We start from the raw sequence: 20,126 nt of genomic DNA, 5'->3' as shown, positions 1-20,126 counted from the left end.
CTAAAGCAGGGAAGAACATTCGCAGCCCTCACAGCAGTGATTTACTAATGATCCACCAAGGGCAGCCTATCAGCTATCGATTTTATGTTAACCCCCTTTCTTTGAACCCTGAGAAGAGTCAAAAGGGTCAAGAAACCTCCCATTTTCACACCTACTCTGGGGTAGAGAGGAAAGCCCCTGGCTCCTGAAATGGGAGGTGATGATAAAATGAAAAGTCACAAAATGCCAAAGGAGCTCAGGTGACCGGACATGCATGGAGGGGGACATCAGGGGGCCTCATTCTGATCCTGCTCTGCTGCTTCATCCTCTACTCAATAATGAGCAAGCACAGGCTCCGAGATTCTGTTTCATCTGTAAAATGAGGATGATAATAACAAAACTGACCTCCGGTTAAGTGCATTACCCAGACCAAATGTTTACATTACCTATTTAATTCTCACAATCCTAAGAAGTAGTTCCTTTAGGGCTTAAAAAGGAATGTTGTTCAGTGTCATTCAATCGGTTCCTGATAGAATTACATCAGGAATTGTGGCTGTCTCTTAACCACTGCGTTATATGGGTGAATAGTACCCTTGCACATTGAAGAATTTCCTTATTCCTAACCCATGACAAGGAACTTGATCTGAGAGCACCATCTTCTAGCAAGATGCTACTGTCTGCTGTCTGTACTCACAGAGCTAACATGGATTGTGTGCTTACTATGTGTCAGGCACTGTTCCAAAATTAACTTCTTTACTTATCACACTATTCTTTTTAAGCAGATACTACTGTCACCAAGTATTTTATAAATGAGGACACTGGCACAAAGAAGTTAAGTATTGGCTCAAGGTCACAGAGCTTTGTAAAATAATCTTATCTGATGGCTTTAACCACAAAAGCCAACCTATAGAACATGGATCAAGTATTTCACTATTTTATCTACTCCCATTAACAAGCTCTTTGAATAAGAATTATAGTAAAATTCACAAGTAATCATGTTTTTGAGGAGTTGGAACGACTCCTGTGTCATTTCAAAGAACACAAGTGACATATGTGATCTGTATCATGTTAGAAATGTTGCTTTTTCTCTTCTGTATTTGTTCTGTTATGTACAGATACAAAATCGTTAACTTCTAAAACTGTATATGAACTTTAAAAAACTCACCAGTGCTAATTAAACATCTATGGAAAAAGTTGGTTCTCACTAGGCTTATAGACTTCTAATTTCTCACATACTAAGTTTCCAGTGACAAAACTTTAATAAAGTGTGGCTTATCACATAATGTGTACATATATTCTGTCATGGTTAGACACATGCACATGTATATATACAGCTCTTTACTATTATGCAACTCCTCAGCAAGCAGAAGGGTAGAGTCCCATAGGATGATACTGTTCTCTACTGTAAGTACTTTATTGAGGTGCATCCTACACTACTAGGACATTATTTCACATATCAGCTAAATATGCAAATACTTGCCCCACTGGCTCCTCTAAGGAGAATCATTTTCACACTCTGTCCTGACAAAAAACCGTTTTTAAAAAAAAAAAACACAACAAACAAAACAAAACACAAGGCGGGCTCTGTCAGGACATTGTGCATTGCATGAATGCCCAGCAGTTAAGAGCAGGGACTTAAGTGCCTTACAGGCCTGAGCTGAATCCTGGTTCCACCAATGTACAATCTAAGGCACTTAAGCATTTCAATTCTCTGTCTCCTCATCTGTAAAACAAGAACTAGAAAAGTGCCTAACGTTCACAGAGTTCCTGTGAGGACCAAATAAGATCACACATGTTAAGTCCTTGAAGCAGTAACTGGAACATAGGAAGTCATCAATGAATCCCACCGATTATTATTATTTAAAAAGAAGAGTGACATTTAACCCCTATTGTGTAAAAAGAACATCAGCAAAAAGTAAACAGCAATAAAAACTCCGTAACACACCTCGTTATGAATGCTCTGCTTCCCTCATAGAAAGCTGATGCTTCTCTCTGAGCGCCACTCCACTCTTGCCTCTATGAGAATCTCTTTATACCAGACTGGCCTCTTTAGAAGGAGGGACCCTCTCCTCTGTACAGCCCCTCACCTAACCCAGCAGGTGACACAAAGGTTTGTTCACGGATAGATGCATGCTGAATTAATATGAGGTTTACAGTTTGCAGGGGCATACCAAGAGTTACTACTGTTTAAAACATTCCATGGACTTCATTAATATCCTTTATATGTTGCTGAAAACATTGTTTCCTCTTGTTTCATTTCTCCAAAAGCAAACCTTACATAGAAAAGATTCAGTTCTGAAGGCACTCGATATGTAGAATATCCACTTTTTTTTTTTTTTTTTTTTGAGATAGAGTTTCGCTCTTGTTGCCCAGGCTAGAGTGCAGTGGTGCGAACTCGGCTCACCACAACCCCCGCCTCCTGGGTTCAAGCGATTCTCCTGCCTCAGCCTCCTGAGTAGCTGGGATTACAGGTGCCCGCCACCATGTCCGGCTACTTTTGTACTTTTAGTAGAGATGGGTTTCACCATGTTGGTCAGGCTGATTTTGAACTCCTGACCTCAGGTGACCCACCTGCCTCGGCCTCCCGAAGTGCTGGGATCACAGGTGTGAGCCACTGCGCCCAGCCGGATGTCTACTTTTATACAACTATATTTCCTTTAACATCTTCCCATTCCTTACCCTCTCTCTTGGTAGGCCAAATAAAGGAAGTGACAAAGGGTGTTTCTGTGACACAACCAATATTAATGTTCCCTTGCTAGAGAGTTGGAATTAAGCAATCTGGCTCCTGATATCCCTAAAGATGAGAAAACCACACCCACACCCAACCCTTTCACTGATCATTTATATTTCACCATTTTAAAACACGTTAAATTATCAAGCTTCATTGTTTAGACACATGTTTTGTTTTAACACTTCTTAGATCAAATTCAAACACTATAATCTTCAGAGAAGGTAACAACAAATGCTAGTCAAAACAATGTCTCTTGCTTATGTGTTCGTTAAATTGATTATTTTTGCTAAAAGAGCAACTTTCTTTGTTATCTATGCAAAGAGTGCATGTTTTGATATATGCAGTTTCTCAGCAAATTAATCCAAAGAGAATTTTCTCATTATGTTTTCCTAAACACAGCATTCTTGGTAAGAACAAAAATAAGAGCCAGCGAAATGAACCTTTCAAAGAATATCCATAATGCAGCAAGCTCCTCCACAAGTCTACTAATGAAATGGAAAACAGGCTGTGCCAATTAAGGATTAATATCCTGCCAGAAAATGAGCTTTGAGTGCTGTAAACAGCACAGCATAGTCACGGAGTCTAAGAAAACCCAGTTTGAAGACTGAGCAGAAGGGATGTTAGCACTTGGGCAGAAACTGGGACCTCCAGGAGTTCCACGAATTGCATCCCTTGGTCCACGGGGCTTGAGTCAACCAACAACTCTGCCCAAGGCACAAAATCTGCTAGTTATGCTCTCTATATGTGACAAGAAAATGAATACAGGTTCTTTATCAATGCTTTCCTTTAAGCCATCAGGTGTACTTCTGCCTCTCCTTCCAAGAAAATGAGTCATTCTCTATTATGATTCCAATTCCACTGGAAAGGGTTCCTTACCACGTTTCTCTATAAAGTCTTCCACTAATCCTCTTAACAAGCACAACACTGCATCTGTGAAGAAATGCTCTAAATATAACAACTGAAACTTGGTGAAATGGGTGTGGCCCAGCTGAGGAACCCTCAGAGGTCCACCTGCACACTTGGGGAAAGGCAGTCCTGATGAATGGCTGGGCCATCAAGGAGGGGACACAACTGTCACCATGGACCTTGCTGTGAAAGGCAAACCTCTCCACTCAAGCGTAAAGCAGCCCTAAGGAGACCACGGACACTGCCGTAAGGTATGAATTCCTTCCAGAAGACCAAAACAAGTTTTGTTTAATCTTCAATTGCACCTCAACAACACATTGTTAGTACTGACTCTTTTAAAAATTTTCTTTGTTCTTTTTCTTCACAACTTGAGCAAGTTCTCTTTGCTCCAATCGACACTTTGTACAGCAGAAAGGGATGTGTGCCAAAGTTCTGATATTATTTCGTATGTTATGTTTTAATTAAATTATGTACAGCTTTTATAGCTCCATCAGCCTGTGAATTCTTTGAAGGTTGTGTCTGTGACTAATTTATGGAGTAGTGTCTTGAGAGGCCATTAGAGGGCAGTGGTTCAGAGCACAGACCCCTGAGCAACACTGGGTTCCCTTCTCCCCAGCTGTGAAGTAAGGCCAGTTACTAACCCTCCCCAGTACCTCCGGTGGCCTCACCAAAACGTGGGGGGAAAACCAGTTCTTATATCATAGCGCTGTTATGAAGGGTATCCAAGATATATAAAGCAATTAGAGCAATATCTGGCACAGAATAAATAAATGCTCAATAAATCTTAGTTCTTGTTGAAAAAAATGCTGCTCGAAAATATTTACTGAATGAGTTTCTAAACATATTGCTGCAGTTTGAACACCCCCCTCCAAAACTCATATGGAAATCTGATTGCCACTGTGACAATACTGAGGTGATCAGGCTCTGCCCTCCTGGATGAATAAATGACATTATCGCAGAAGTGGGTTTGTTATCACTGGAGCGGTTGTTACAAAAGCAGGTTTGGCCCTCTCTGGCTCTCTCACACATGATCTCTTGCCCCTCTACCTTCTGCAGCAAGAAAGCCCTCGCCATATGCTGACCCCTGGATCTCGGACTTCCCAGCCTCCAGGAAGTGAGAAATAAATTTCTTTTCTTTACAAATTACCCAGTGTACAGTATTCTGTTATAGCAACACAAAACAACTGAAATAATACTGGAAATTTAGTATGTTCGTGAATTATTTCTGGCATCTAGATTTACATAATAGCTGAAAATCCAGCTGCCTTCACTAGGCAATATTTAATAACTTCTAAGATGTATCATATAACTTTTGGTTTGCAGTCAGACAAGCAACAAAAAGGACTGGCAAATGGAATCATCATCCTGTCTATGCTCAGACTTCTCACTCTGGAAAATACTGAACCTCATAAAACATTAAGGAGAACGTTGAAAAAGGAAGCTAAGAATGATTTAAGGTTGCAGAGATGAAAAAAAGAGAAAACTATATCCAGATGAAAATAATCACACCAATTTTGCAATTCCTATTAACGTTTGGAGGAACAGGTACAGTAATCTTCAAAATTTTTAAAGACCTAGATTCACAACCTGTACAAACTAAACAAGGAATCATTTTTCTTACTGGGCAATCCAATTACTATGTAGTTAGAACATTTTACCAACAAATTATTATTTTAAAATATACCTAAATAGGCGATATGTTTATTCCTTTAAAATGCCAGTTGAATGACAGGAATTTCTTAGTATTTTGGTAATTTTTTTTTAAGAGACAGGATCTTGCTATGTTGTCCAGGCTGACCTCGAACTCCTGGACTCAAGTGATCCTTCCACCTTAGCCTCCAAAGTAGCTGTACTTCAGTAATATTTTTAACTCTCTACAAAGATCCCCAAATCACGAAATACATCACATTTCAAATGTATAAATTTGGTTTCTTTTTAAAGTTACTTAGGGATAAGATAAAAATATTTTAAAAATGTGTTTCAGAGCAATGCACTCTCATGTTTGACTATTTATATTGTGCCTTTTGTGATCTTTGCTGCTAATCTACAATAATCTCAGCTCTCATTATTCAAATTATTGAATCACCGAATCAGATAACATTCTACCAAATGGTATCAACAGAGTCTCTTCTCATTATTAAGGATCAATGCAAAATAACTATTGCAGAAATTAAGTATCTGTAAAACTAGTCAGGTTGCCAAGAAAAGTCAAAAGGCTAGAGTAAATCCATTTTAAACCGTGAATGCATTTTCTTCCAGGAAGATTTTACTATAGACATTCCTTTCATTTTTACATGATCACCATGGTAACCACATTTCTTATGGATCTGAATTTAAAATTAGTTCACATCAATTTAGTATACACGAAATTCATTATACATACATGTATATGGAACAGGTACCCTATATTTGACCACGTCAGTGACAGCTACCACATACCTGTGAGGGCCCAGATGTCTTGCTCTCTTAAAATGGCCAATCCCTTTACATCCTGGAGTTGAGCATCCACCGTGTTCTGAAGCTTCCATTAATTCTAGGGGGCCTATGAAAGAGCAAAGAAAAGAAAGAAAGGGCAAAATATTAAGCAAAAATCTGTTAAGAGTCAAATGTCTGGGATCAGAGTAAGGAAGAAAAAGACTCCCTAAAAATCCAATTTTTGAATCAACATACAACATATATAAATAGAAAAAGCAGATCCTATAAAAATGAAAAATATTTTAAAAGACACTACATTTAAAGGTTTTTCCCTTACGACTGTTCACACTAGTTATCTTTTTTTTTTTTTTTTTTTTTGAGACGGAGTCTTGCTCTGTCGCCCAGGCTGGAGTGCAGTGGCGCGGTCTCGGCTCACTACAAGCTCCACCTCCCGGGTTCACACCATTCTCCTGCCTCAGCCTCCCGAGTAGCTGGGACTACAGGCGCCCGCCATCTCGCCCGGCTAGTTTTTTGTATTTTTAGTAGAGACGGGGTTTCACCGTGTAGACCAGGATGGTCTCGATCTCCTGACCTCATGATCCACCCGTCTCGGCCTCCCAAAGTGCTGGGATTACAGGCTTGAGCCACCGCGCCCGGCCCACACTAGTTATCTTTCTTCAACAATGAAATGGTAAACTCTGATCTAACAATCTTTCAAAACATCATAAAGTCCAGAGATATCTAAATATGAATTAACAAGAAGAGTCAAACACCTTTTATTAAGTGAATAACATAATTAAAGCATGACTACTCACATACCGTGAACACTTCCAAGTGCTACAGAAGAATCCAGAATGACAGTTCCAGATCCCTCCATGCTCTTCCTTCTACATTGCAGAGACCCTCCCTCATTCTGACCACTGAGGTTAGTGTGGGCTCTCCTGGAAATTGTTCTAAGCATTCAGACACATTCGGTTTTGTTTGACTTTGCCACATAAAAGGCACAACATAGATGTTTTGTTTTGCCACATAAAGGCCCAATATCCTTCTTTGGTTTTTAACTTCTTGTCTTACAAATTTTTCTGTTGCAATACTAACATTCTTTGTGACTACTGCATAGTTTCTACAGCACGGTGCACCACAATTTATTTAACTAATATTTTCCCCCAAGCTTTGTTATTCTAAACATGCTACACTGAATGCCATGTACATGTGCCCTTATGCAGGTTGTATGTAGCATCCAGAAGTGAAGTCACTGGATACAGGAAGTACACTAAATTTTTTAAAAACTTAATTAATTTATTGTATTTCCTACATTTTTTTTTCTATAATGTATACATTTTCCTCCAAAATTAAGGTCGTGGTATGTTAAGTTCTCCATGTATCTTTTCTAAAATTTGAATTTAACTTAGATTTGTATTAAGATAATTATAGATTCACAAGCAGTTGTAAATAATAATACAGAAAGAGATCTCTTTTGCACTTTGCCCAGTTTCTCCCAATGTTAACATTCACCAAAGCTATCATATAAAATTACTATCAGAATGCTAATATTGAAACGATAAATTTTGAAAGTCTCACAAATTGTCTTCTAAAAATTTAACATGAATTTTAAGAGGTGATATTTACTTCTAAATAAAACAGAATGTCTATACACGCTTTACTTTTTCAGACATTATGTTTTTTTTTTCATTTATATTTCTGTGACTATGGTAATTAAAATGTAGTAAAAGGAAAGGATTACATAGAGAAGAAACATCAGTAGAGAGAGGAAGAGAAAGAGAAGGGCTAAGGATGAAATCTTAAGAATGCTACTTATGGAAATGGAAACATTTATACAAGCTATTTGTGTCTCTTACTCAAAGGAGGCTGAAGGGGATGTCCTGTTTTTGAACACCAGCCCACAGGGTGAATATCAGGAGAATCCGCATCTATCCAGTAATCATAGCAATTGTTCCAGCCATCAAAGTGAACCTGGATGACACAAGGACATTAACAGTACAAATTAAGTCACAAAAATTCCTATAGTCAAAGTTCTGCCCACAGCATAACCATTTTCATTTTAACATATACAGTAGATTTAAAACCCAATACATCAGTTCAATTATTCAAAATACTTCACTCATAATGTGAAAAAAAAGACATCTTTGAGCCACCTTCGATGTATTATATAACCAGTCATAAATGCTCTGCCAATAGTTCTACAGACGTATTATGTGTATTTCTCAACACCATGAGCAACATGAGAACAGGAACTGTTATAACATTTTCATATGATCAACATCAAGCACCCAATAAAAATGCAGAAGGAGTTAAAAATTCGGGTAAGGGAAGGAGGGAAGATGAAAGGGGAAAGTAGAGGGGAAGGAGAGGAAAGGAGGACCCTTCAGGTAAACGTCAAGCCTTCTGGATTTGTCTTGAAAAAGCCTTAAAACAAAAAAAATTCAATGCCTGCTAAGCACACATTCAATTTATGAAATATCCCTCCACCCAGTGTGTTTTTAGACATCATTTTTTTCCTTGTGAATAATTACAGTTTTTCTCAAATATATGTTCTATTATTGTTTTATTTTAAATTATTATGGGTATATACTTATGAAGTACATGTGACATTTTGATACAGGCATATAATGTATAATGATCAAATCAGGGTAACTGGGGTATCCATCACCTCAAGCTTTTGTCATTTCTTTGTTTTATGAATATTCCAGTTTTACTAGTTACTTAAAAATATATAAATTATTGATAACTATAGTCACCCTACTGTGCTACGAGATACTAGATCTTATTCATTCTATCTAACTGTATTTTTGTGCTCGTTAACCACCCCCACTTTATGTCCTGCTCCCTGCTATGCTTTTCAGCCTCTGGCAACCCTTATTGTACTCTCTTGTCCTCATGAGTTCAATTATTTTTAGCTCCCACATATGAGTGAGAACATGCAATATTGGTCTTTCTGTGCCTGGCTTATTTCATTTAACATAATGTCCTCCAGGTTCACCCATGTTACTGCAAATGACAGTATTTCATTCTTTTTTATGGCTGAATAATATCACATTGTGTACATATACCACATCTCTTTATCCATTCTTTCGACTGGTGGATGCTTAGGTTCCTTCTGTATCTTAGTGAGTGTGAAAAGATATGTCTTATTATAAAGCAGTCACTGCTACCATCTCTATTGGCCATTGGGTGAAAGGGCAGTTAGTCTTCTAGTGATGGTCACTAGGAATCGACTGTTTCTTTTAGGTTATTATACATTTTTTACCTTTTAGGAAGAAGGGATATACTGAAATGCTTTAGATATTTTATTTTTAAATCAAGTTTGCTAGTTATATCCACTGATCACAGAGTATTAACAAAACAAGTCTGCCAGTTAGATTTCTTTTTTAAAGTCTACGAACCTCACATTCCGTACAAGACAACAGATGCCAGATGGATAAAAAAGTCAAAACACTAAAAACTGAACAATAAACATTTGAGAAGAATGTGTGAATGAACTTATTTGTAATCACAGAGTGGGTCAGCCTTTGTAAGCAAAACACCAAACTCAAAAGCAGTAAAAGACTGATCAATTTGATTACATGAAAATTTAAAGCTTCAGAATGGCAAATATTATAAAGTAAAATGAAAGACCCACAAGAAACCCCCCAAAACACATTTGCAACACCTGTGTCAAGAACTCTGTTCCTTAATTTATAAAAATATGATGTAACGGCACAAAAAGATGAAAAACCCAATGGAAGGATGAAAAATGGATACAAATAGCTCATTATTCAAAACATAAATATAAATGCTTAGTAAAGATACGAAAAGACAATAAATTTGAGGCCAGGCTCAGTGGTTCATGCCTATAATCCCAGCACTTTGGGAGGTCAAGGAGGGAGGATCACTTGATCCCAGGAGATCGAGATCATCCTGGGCAATTTGGCAAACCTCATCTCTCCAAAAAAAAAAAAAAAGAAAAGAAAAGAAAAAGCTAAGTGTAGTCCCAGCTACTCAGTAAGTTGAGGTGGGCAGAAGATCACCTGAGCCTGGGAGGTTGAGGCTACAGTGAGCCAAGACCATACCACTGCACTCCAGCCTAGGTGACAGAGTGAGACCTTGTCTCAAAAAAAAAAAAGAAGAAGACAGACAATCACTTTCACTTATAATTAAAAAACTACAAATTAAAATCACAAGATGCAATTCTTCTCCTATTGGCCTGTCAAAAATGTTCACATTTTGGTAATTCCTACAGTTGGTTAAGAATGAGAATAAATGGGTGTTCTCATAGACCACTGACAGGAGTGTTAACTGCTGAGATATTTCTGGAAAGCTATTGGGCAATAACAGCCGAGCACTTAAACGACATTAATTTTGACTTGATAATCTCAGTAACTCATTGTTTGTATAAGAAAACAACTAGAAGTTACCACAGTGCCCACCATCAAGAGACTGGTTAATAAATTACGGTATATTCATATAACGAAATAGAATGTAGTTAGTAAAAGTATATATATGTGCTTAAAATAATGGTCTTTGCAATGAATCTACTTTCTTAAGCTTAGAAATAAACTAATCCTAGAATCAAAATCCCACAGAAGGTATGAAAAGACATGTGTCAGCAAGATAAGAGAATAACCCAAGAAAAACAAAGTATGTGATCCAGGAAAATGAAATACAACCTAGTCTGTCAGTAAAGAGAAGTGTCAGGATGAAAGCTTTGTACCAGGCTTAGAGTATTTCCACCCAGAGTGGAATAGGTGGTTGCTGACTATGAGAAGGAATTCAAGAAAAAAAAAGAGAGTATTGATGTAAAAATTTTCTCCCATTCTGTAGGTTACCTGTCCACTCTGATGGTAGTTTCTTTTGCTGTGAAAAATGCTCATCATCACTGGTCATCAGAGAAATGCAAATCAAAACCACAATGAGATACCATCTCATGCCAGCTAGAATGGCGATCATTAAAAAGTCAGCAAACAACAAAAGCTGGAGAGGATGTGGAGAAATAGGAACACTTTTACACTGTTGGTGGGAATGTAAACTGGTTCAACCATTGTGGAAGACAGTGTGGCAAATTCCTCAAGGATCTAGAACTAGAAATACCATTTGACCCAGCGATCCCATCACTGAATATACACCCAAAGGATTATAAATCATGCTACTATAAAGACACATGCACATGTATGTTTATTGTGGCACTATTCACAATAGCTGAGACTTGGAACCAACCCAAATGTCCATCAATGATAGACTGGATTAAGAAACTGTGGCACATATATACCATGGAATATTATGCATCCATAAAAACGGATGAGTTCATGTCCTTTGCAGGGGCATGGATGAAGCTGGAAACCATCATTCTCAGCAAACTATCTCAAGAACAGAAAACCAAACACTGCATGTTCTCACTCACAGGTGGGAACTGAACAATGAGATCACTTAGACACAGGGCGGGGAACATCACACACTGGGGTCTGTCGTGGGGTGGGGGGGCAGGGGGAGGGAGAGCATTAGGATAAATACCTAATGTAAACGATGAGTTAATGGGTGCCGCAAACCAGCATGGCACATGTATACCTATGTATCAAACCTGCACGTTGTACACATGTACCCTAGAACTTAAAGTATAATAATAATAATAAAAAGATAGAGTATTGAAAATACACTGAGCTTTTGACTCAAAGGCATGTGAGATCCACTGTCACATTTGTAAAAATTTAAGAAGACAAAAAAACTAAATTATGAACAAATTACTGACTCCCAGAAAAACAGTCACAAGGAAAAGATTACTTTGCTCAACAGTGAATGAGAACCAAACTATGTAAAATAACTGCTGAAAAGATAAGGGGAAGGTAAGAATAGCAAGATCTAAATCTTGAATTACCACAACATGAAGAAAATAAACCATATGTAAAGTTGATGAACTGAGAAAGAGTAGAATATAGGTAATATTTTAGAAAATGACAGACAAAAAGGTCCTAAGCAAGAGCCCAAAGAGCCGACCGTTTTTGCTTCTGGGGAGCCAGGCTGGGAAGTGGGAAGGAATGAGGCAGGAACAATATTCTGTAACTAAAAACATAAGTGAGAGCAAAACCATTCTGGGCCATTTTTCCTCAATGGCATCTGATCAAATATAGAACAATTTTAAATGTTTTACTATAATAGCTCAAGGTGTGAAATATGTAATCTTAAAAGATGATTTTACTCGAGTTGATTTTATCCCTGAAAAACTTAAAATATTAAGCTACACTAATAACTTGGTCTACATTTTCCTCTTCTTCCTTCTTGAAAAAGAAAGATGAGCTTTCCTGCTGTCTAATCTCCCATTTATTAGATAAACTCCTACTCTTGCAAGCTTTTTATATTCTCAGAAGCTTCTGATGAATTCTGAAACTTAGTCACTGACCCCTGTATACAGGCCTTTTAAAGACCTTGTAAATACAAAGATATTTGTTCCGTGGTTCATCTTCAGCTACGAAATTAATTCCAGTGATTACCAAAAGATAATTGTCAACTGTAGCCCTCACAGCCAGCTATTTCTGGGGTGTTAAGGACTGACCAGGATGTTGTATTAGAGAATCCAGCCAGAAGTAAGAGGTGGAATCTAGTCTACACTTTTCCTGTTAACTAACTGAACTACCCACTTTAGCATACTTGACCTCTCCGGGCCAAAAATTTCTCACATGTAAGAGAGTTGATCTACATTTTTAATTATAAAAGTAATCTACATTCTGGAAACTAAACGATTAAAAAACTTTATCATTTATAGTTTCAGTACCCTGAAAAAAGCACTGTCATTACTTTGGTAGGATTCTTTCCAGAATTGCTTATATATGTATTCTTGTAAAAATAAACAATAGCAGATACCAAAACATAATGAAAACCTGAATTTTTCAATTGCTGATATTAAATAGTCTTTGAAAGTATTTAATTTTACCATCATGTAGATATAGAGTAATACATTTTACCCATCAGCTACTGCGGTTGCTTCCAATGTTAAGTACTATAAACAGCACTGATATATTTTCCTTGGAGTTTTCATTTTTGCGTATTCCTTTTGGCTATTCCCTTAATATTCTTAAATGAAAGGATAAACAACATTCTACGATTTTGTTAACCTATCGCCAAACTGCTCTTTGGAAAGGCTGAGACATTTTATATTCCCACCAGCCATATGTGATAATTAAATTTTCATGCACTCGAACCAATATATATTTTTTTCAATTCTGGGCAATCTGATTTATACAAGTAATATTGTGCTTAATTGTAAATGTATTTGATTACTAGTCTAGATTTTATTTTAAAAGATACTTCTAGTTCTAAAATACTGATTGTTTTATGACTTACTTTACTACCAAATATAGTAAGAAAATGTACTTGAAAAAATGGTTAGCACAGGTCTCGCATTTATAAAATTTTCTAAAATGCTACATGATTCTATAATCTTAACAGTGAATTAAATGTTAAAATTTCTATTCTATAGAAACACCACATTTGTGTAGTTTTTCCTGTTATTTTATAATTTATTTTCTTATACACTATCTTATTAGAGATAGTTGAGAATGTAATTTTTTAAAAAAGAGCATAAACTTAGACTCCTAGAGCTTAGAACTAAGATGTCATTCTGCCACTGCCAGTAATTACTAATTCATTTAATCTTTCTGAGCCTCTGCCTCATCAATAAAAGTAATAACAACGTATACTTCCCACAAATGTTGAATAACATGAGAACAGAGTTACCCCGTAAAACATCATATACATTTAAAGTCTTGCTGTTATAACTATTATTATTCCTAATAGGAATTCCAAACAATTTTATGAAGTAAGTAGAACAGGCATTGTTCCGGTTTGAGGGTGAAGTTAACACTTAAGTCAGAAACAGAGATGAGTTCTTCTGGTTCCTTTCCTGAAGTCCACTTCACTTTATCATGGCTGGACATAACAAGCTGATCCCATCTCCCTAAACATCTGCTTATTTTTTAAGAGGCATTTGATTTTTATTACTCTAATTAAAATCTGATTTTACTCATGAAAGTATTTATCTTTACTTGGCCTATATTAAGAGACAGGAGGTTCCTCTGAAAATACTACTACTAATCCACCCCACAAAAATATTAATCTTTAATTTTTTTAAAAAAAGGGCATACTATCAGAGAACGATATATCTTTTCTTCTGAATATAATACTACTTTAATGTGTTGTATCTACTTTCTTTCTCCCAATACATACTCAAAATATTAAGTCATTCATAATTAAAGATAAATTGTTTTACACAGGTTAAAGGACAAACCTGGAAGAATGCTGATTTACAAAGATGCACAGCCAATTATTCTGCATATTCCTATGATTTTACTAATTACAGGACTTCACAAGTTAAGTATCTACCAAAGTTTTTATCCAAAACGTCTATAACAAAAGACAAAGCCAATCCACCATACAGAACACTTACTTTTACTCGGTGATCATCTGTGTCTGCCACAGTTGCTACTCTAATAAACATGGGGTTCCTTTTGTCTACGACCTCAAGCTTCATTTTTTTCTGGAATCCATGAGGAGGTTTCTGCCATAACAAAAAATTTTACACAGTGAGATAAAGAGGAAGAGAGAAGGTAAACTTGATGTTAAAAAGAAGAAGAAAAAGCTGGCCAGGCACAGTGGTTCATGCCTGCAATCCCAGCACTTTGGAAGGCTGAGGCGGGTGGATCACTTGAGGCCAGGAGTTTGAGACCAGCCTGGCCAACATGGCTGAACCCTGTCTCTACTAAAAATACAAAAAGTAGCCAGACATGGTGGCATGCACCTGTAATCCCAGCTACTCGGGAGGCTGAGGCACAAGAATTGCTTTAGCCCAGGAGGTAGAGGTTACAGTGAGCCGAGATTGTGCCACTGCACTCCAGCCTGGGCAACAGAGGGAGACTGTCTCAAAAAGCAAAAATTAAGAAAAGAAATAGCTGAGCTATTTAGAGAATGATGTCATAAAAGAAGACAACAAAATTTTAAATGGTTAGAACTTGCTGTCATTTTTGAAATAAAGAAAGAAAATAAGAGAACCAGCCTTTCAGACTCTCAACTTCCCAGAGTAGCTCTGAACTTCACCCTGTCTGTCAATAAATTCCAACACAGATGCACGAGCAAGGGAAATAGCAGAGTAAAATTCAAAATACTGTAGTTATTTGATTACTCAGCGGGAAGACAAAACATTTTTCTTATTAGTTGGAGGTGCACTGGCAAAAATCTACAAGCATAAAATTTGTCTTTAAAAAGAGAAAGGAAGAACATTAAAGTGGCTGAGTTGAGACACCAAAATTAGAAGTGGTAATGGGGGCAAAAAGCAGAAGATATCTTTAAAACAGAAAATCAGCAATCAAACGTAAAGGACAGAACCAGGAATGGGTTGGGGGAATCGACAGCTACCTACGCCTCAGTACTCAGCAGAAACTCATAAGCCTCTGAAAAAGTCACAGACTGTGGAAGATAAGGTGATTGTTTGACATGATGTTAGGCAAATCAGTTAATTTTCTAAGCTTCAGGTCTCTCTTCTGTAAAGTGGGTGTAAGTGTTGCTGGGCAGGATGTGGTGGCTCATGCCTGTAATCCAGCACTTTGGGAGGCCAAGGTGGGTGGACTGCTTGAGCTCAGGAGTTTGAGACAAGCCCAGGAAACATAGCAAAACCTCTTCTCTACGAAAAATACAAAAATTAGCCCAGCATGGTGGCATATGCCTGTAGTCCCAACTACTCAGGAAGCTGAGGTGGGAAGATCACTTTAGCCCGGGAGGTGGAGGTTGCAGTGAGATGAGATGAGATCGTGGCACTGCACTCCAGCCTGGGCAACACAGCAAGGCTCTGACTCAAGCAAACAACAAAAAAAGGGTTGCCATGAAAATTAAGTATGTTATGTAAATATCACAGAGCAGTCAATGCAAGACACCTAAAAGACCAAACTAGAGAAATCTGTTTTCTCTCTGTTGTGACACTAGATATGTAGGCTGATCCTAATATAATTGTATTCATTTGAAGTGAAGTGTAATGCAGCTCTGCTTCGCATTAGACAAGAGTTTAAAGTTAAAGGGGGGGAGGGAGAGTGGATAAAAATTCATAAATACGGCATAACTCTAAACAGTTTTCTTTTTTAAATCTTCAACTTGCTCTCAGATGAAATCACACACATTTTTTGATACAGTTTCTCTTCATACCTTATGGTTTTGCTCTTAAAATTTTTTTATGTTCTTTCTTCTAAATTTGGACCTATACCTAATAATTAATTCTAACGTTAAAAATCCTAGCAATTTATACATAAAAGGATCACTTAAAGAAAATTATTTACCATAAGCTAATCATGACACATTTTAAAAAATAAATATTTGATATATTTTTCTTTTCCGTTAAATTAGAGAAATATAAATTATAAAGCAAGCTATTTGAGATGAAAAAATAAGAAATGTTTCACTTCTTGCTCCTTCCTTGCATAAAAATGAGGTTCATTTGAATCTTAATACTTTATATGCAAGAAGCAATGACCCTGGGTTAGAAGGATACTGTAATAAAAGCGGATAATCTTACATATTGGTAATTAAACATGCTGATCTATAGCAATAAAAAAAAAAAAAACAAAAAACAAAAAACAGCATCTCAGCTTGCCATAAACAAATCCAAATAAATTATCAAATAGTTTTTATTGGAAAATATTTTCATGTTCTGTTCTGGTCTTTTAGAATATCTAGCTAAAAAGACAAGATTGCCATAAGATTTCAACAACTAGCCCCACATAGTATCAAGTAGAATTATTTTCCAAGGAGACTTTAAAGTCCAAAATCAAAGCATTTTTTTGGATGACAACAAAAATCCCAATAACAATTTTGACTAAAAACTGTAAAAATTCAAAAACATCTTATTTGGTGCTCTATTTTTTTCTCATTCCTATTCTGGTTTACTAATACCACTTGTTCTGTTCTTAAATTTCAATAAATAAATGATCTCATCCACACAAATTAATCAAATAGTATAAAATGTATCATCTTACCACTTTGAAAGCTCTTGCAGGAGCAGGTAAAGAATTGGTTTCTTCTAAGTATTTATCCCAAGAAAAATGTTTCACATTTGGATAACCTATGAAAGAAAAATGTAAATCCTATGAGGTTTAACCAAAATGACAGCAAGAATAACAAATTGTCCAACAAAAAGTATAAAATGTTATAATCTAGAAAATTACATTTATATATATATGACAACTTTACTCACACATTCAGAGCTATTAGTAATAATGAAATTGTTTTCATCTTGATCATTTTTTTTATTACTTTTAAAATGAAAATTTTATAGATATATATATATAATTTATATTTTCAGATAAGGATAGTCTTACAAGACAGACACACAAATACCCTTTAGCAATTGTTTCTATGAATCTAGAAAAATCTGACATATGTAATAAAGGCAACACACAATTGTTTGTAAATGTGAAAATTAAGTAGGTTAAATGACCTTCAATATACAAATATGCAAAAAAATGTACATAAGCAGAAAGTACTTATTAAAAAGAACACGGTAGATTTATATCTATTAATATGTGAACAATTCCAGATATAACTTCATATTGTTAGTTCCAACAAACATGCACAAATGATGTAACATTATTCATAGAATGTGTAAAAATATCTTCTCCTTCCTCCTGCCCTCTTTTGTTCCCTCCAGGGCCCCAAATCCATTAGGCAGGCATGAGCAGGAATAAACAGTGGTCCAGTATGGTGGGAAATTAGCCACATAAAGGGAACTGAGAAAAGCAGCAAATATATTGGAGATAATGTTAGCCAGGTTTGAGGGAAACTGGAATGAAGCTGATGCGTTGGATTTGAATTGGAACTAATGGTATAAATTCACAGTTTTCAATATATGAACAGATACAGAAATAGACATAAATATACATTTTTGTATATATTTATACACATGTATTTCCTAGCTATATTAGCTGAAAAGCCTGGAAACATCAACAATCTTGTAGTAAATAAGCACACTTAGGGTTCAGATCTTAGTTTCTAAGTATCATTCTCTACTAAAAAGCAGCATGGAACCTTGAAGAAATGGGTGACTCTAGGGTGGGGTCAGGGAAAGTATGAGATAAGCCTAGCTGTGCCAGAAAATAAGAAGTTCTCAAAAAATAAGAACATTTCAAAAGGACACTGAAATGTGCCTAAAGGGGTTATAACTGGTTAATATCTGAGAAAATCTGAATATGAAGATAAACAATGCTAGCAATCGATTATAACTCACTGATAAAAATAGTAATCTATGGGTCTACCCTGATATAGATAAATTGAACAAATAAATAGGAAGATAAGAAAAGCTATTCTTTGCAGGAAAATGTCAACTAATTTTGTATAGGAAATGATGGAATAAGAAAAATTACAGTTTAACACTGTCAGAATAATATAATTCATGCTAGAAATGTCAACAGATGCTAAAACTAGCAAATGATATTGGGACAAGATACACAGTCTCAAAGTATCTCTCCAGAAAATACTTATTAGTTACAGAGAAAAAATAACTCCATTAGTGGACAAACCTAGCAAACACCATCTTGATCCATCAGTGGTAAAAGCAAACCAGTAAAGAGACAGATTGACATCATGAGCCACCTGAGAGAAGGCAATGAGAACACAGCACTATGTCTGATATTCCTGCCAGAAAAGCACAGCCTGCGTATGATCATGAGGAAATACCAATCCGACTCAAATTAAGTAACATTCTACAAAATCACAGATCTGGAATCCTCAAACTTATTAAGGTCACAAAAGTCAAGGAGAGCCTAATTAACAGAAGCTGGAGGGATCTGACAACTGAGATCCTTTTGCTAGGAATGACATCACTAGGACAGCTGGCAAACTTGACTGGGTCTCTGAGTCAGGGGAAAGATGAGTTCTGCACTGTTCTTGCAACTTTTCTGTACATTCACAATTGTTTCAAAATAAAATGGTTAAAGAGTAAATATGTAGCTGGGCACGGTGGCTCACGCCTGTAATCCCAGCATTTTGGGAGGCTGAGGCAGGCGGATCACGACGTCAGGAGATCAAGACCATCCTGGCTAACACGGTGAAACCCCGTCTCTACTAAAATATACAAAAAAAAAAAAAAAAATAGCCAGGTGTGGTAGCATGACTGAATTCGACTGAATTCTAAATATCCAGGAAAGGAGATATATGGCTTGATTCTTTGCCTTACGTTAAGAAGTCGGTGGTAACGCCTTATACCACTCCTTCCAGGGTACGTAACCAGGAGCCCTCTGTTGTTCACTGGTTCACTGTTAATTAATCACATCTCTGATCATGACCAAAAACGGTGGTACAGAAAGAAAGACTGATAACAAACTGGGAATTCTAAAGGGATCCTCACACCATTTTAGATGGTGATAGTGGCAAAGAAGCAACTATGGTAATCACTGGCCACTATTATTTTGTAAGCCACAGGATAGACAAAGGAAGGTGGAATACAAGAAATCTTCCAGGCAGTGCAACATTTGGAGTCATGAAACCATTAATATCTTGCTTTCTTTGTTTTTTTTTTTTTTTTTCTTGAAACACTGTCTTGTTCTGTTGCCCAGGCTGGAGTGCAGTGGCACAATCATAGCTGACTGTAGCCTCGAACTCCTGGGCTCAAGCAATCCTCCTGCCTCAGTCTCACAAATAGCAGGGACTACAGGTGCATGCCACCTCACCTGGCTGACTTTTAAAATTTTTTTATAGAGACAGGGTCTCACTATGTTACCCAGGCTGGTCTTGAACTCCTGGGCTCAAGTGATCCTCCCACCTCAGCCTCCCAAAGTGCTGGGATTACAGGCGTGAGCCATAGGTGCCTGGCCAATACTTTGTTTTAATGCTTCATGATTTATGTCAATGCTATTTCACCTTCAAAATAGTACTGGAAATTAGTCAAGATAGAGGCTTTTCTCCCTTTAATATATGAGAAAACTCGGGGAGTGGATAGGACTTGACTTGCCTATTACAGGAATGACTGGTCCTCCGGAGTGAGTAAATGATCAGACACTCTAAGTGAGACACTGTATCAAGGAACTGGAGACAAACTTAAAAATGAAACCAGCTGTTCCAATAGAACTTG

General features: G+C 36.8%; 1 protein-coding gene across 6 annotated transcripts in view; it reads right to left on the bottom strand.

Moving 5' to 3' along the window:
- L3MBTL3 (L3MBTL histone methyl-lysine binding protein 3) overlaps positions 1 to 20,126 on the bottom strand; it is a 123,676-nt gene that overhangs the window by 42,768 nt on the left and 60,782 nt on the right. For all 6 annotated transcript variants that reach the window (XM_023230610.3, XM_023230614.3, XM_023230611.2 and 3 more), the window contains 4 exons: positions 17,038 to 17,123; positions 14,466 to 14,576; positions 7,891 to 8,005; positions 6,056 to 6,158 (listed from right to left, as the gene is read on the bottom strand). In XM_023230610.3, the coding sequence (XP_023086378.2) occupies positions 6,056 to 6,158; positions 7,891 to 8,005; positions 14,466 to 14,576; positions 17,038 to 17,123 (415 nt within the window). The remainder of the gene's footprint in view (positions 1 to 6,055; positions 6,159 to 7,890; positions 8,006 to 14,465; positions 14,577 to 17,037; positions 17,124 to 20,126) is intronic.

This window comes from Piliocolobus tephrosceles, chromosome 5, assembly GCF_002776525.5.
Source record: "Piliocolobus tephrosceles isolate RC106 chromosome 5, ASM277652v3, whole genome shotgun sequence".
In the NCBI taxonomy this organism is placed as follows: Eukaryota; Metazoa; Chordata; class Mammalia; order Primates; family Cercopithecidae; genus Piliocolobus; species Piliocolobus tephrosceles.
The sequence above is the reverse complement of the archived record's forward strand: the minus strand, read 5'-3'. Positions and strand labels throughout refer to the sequence as shown.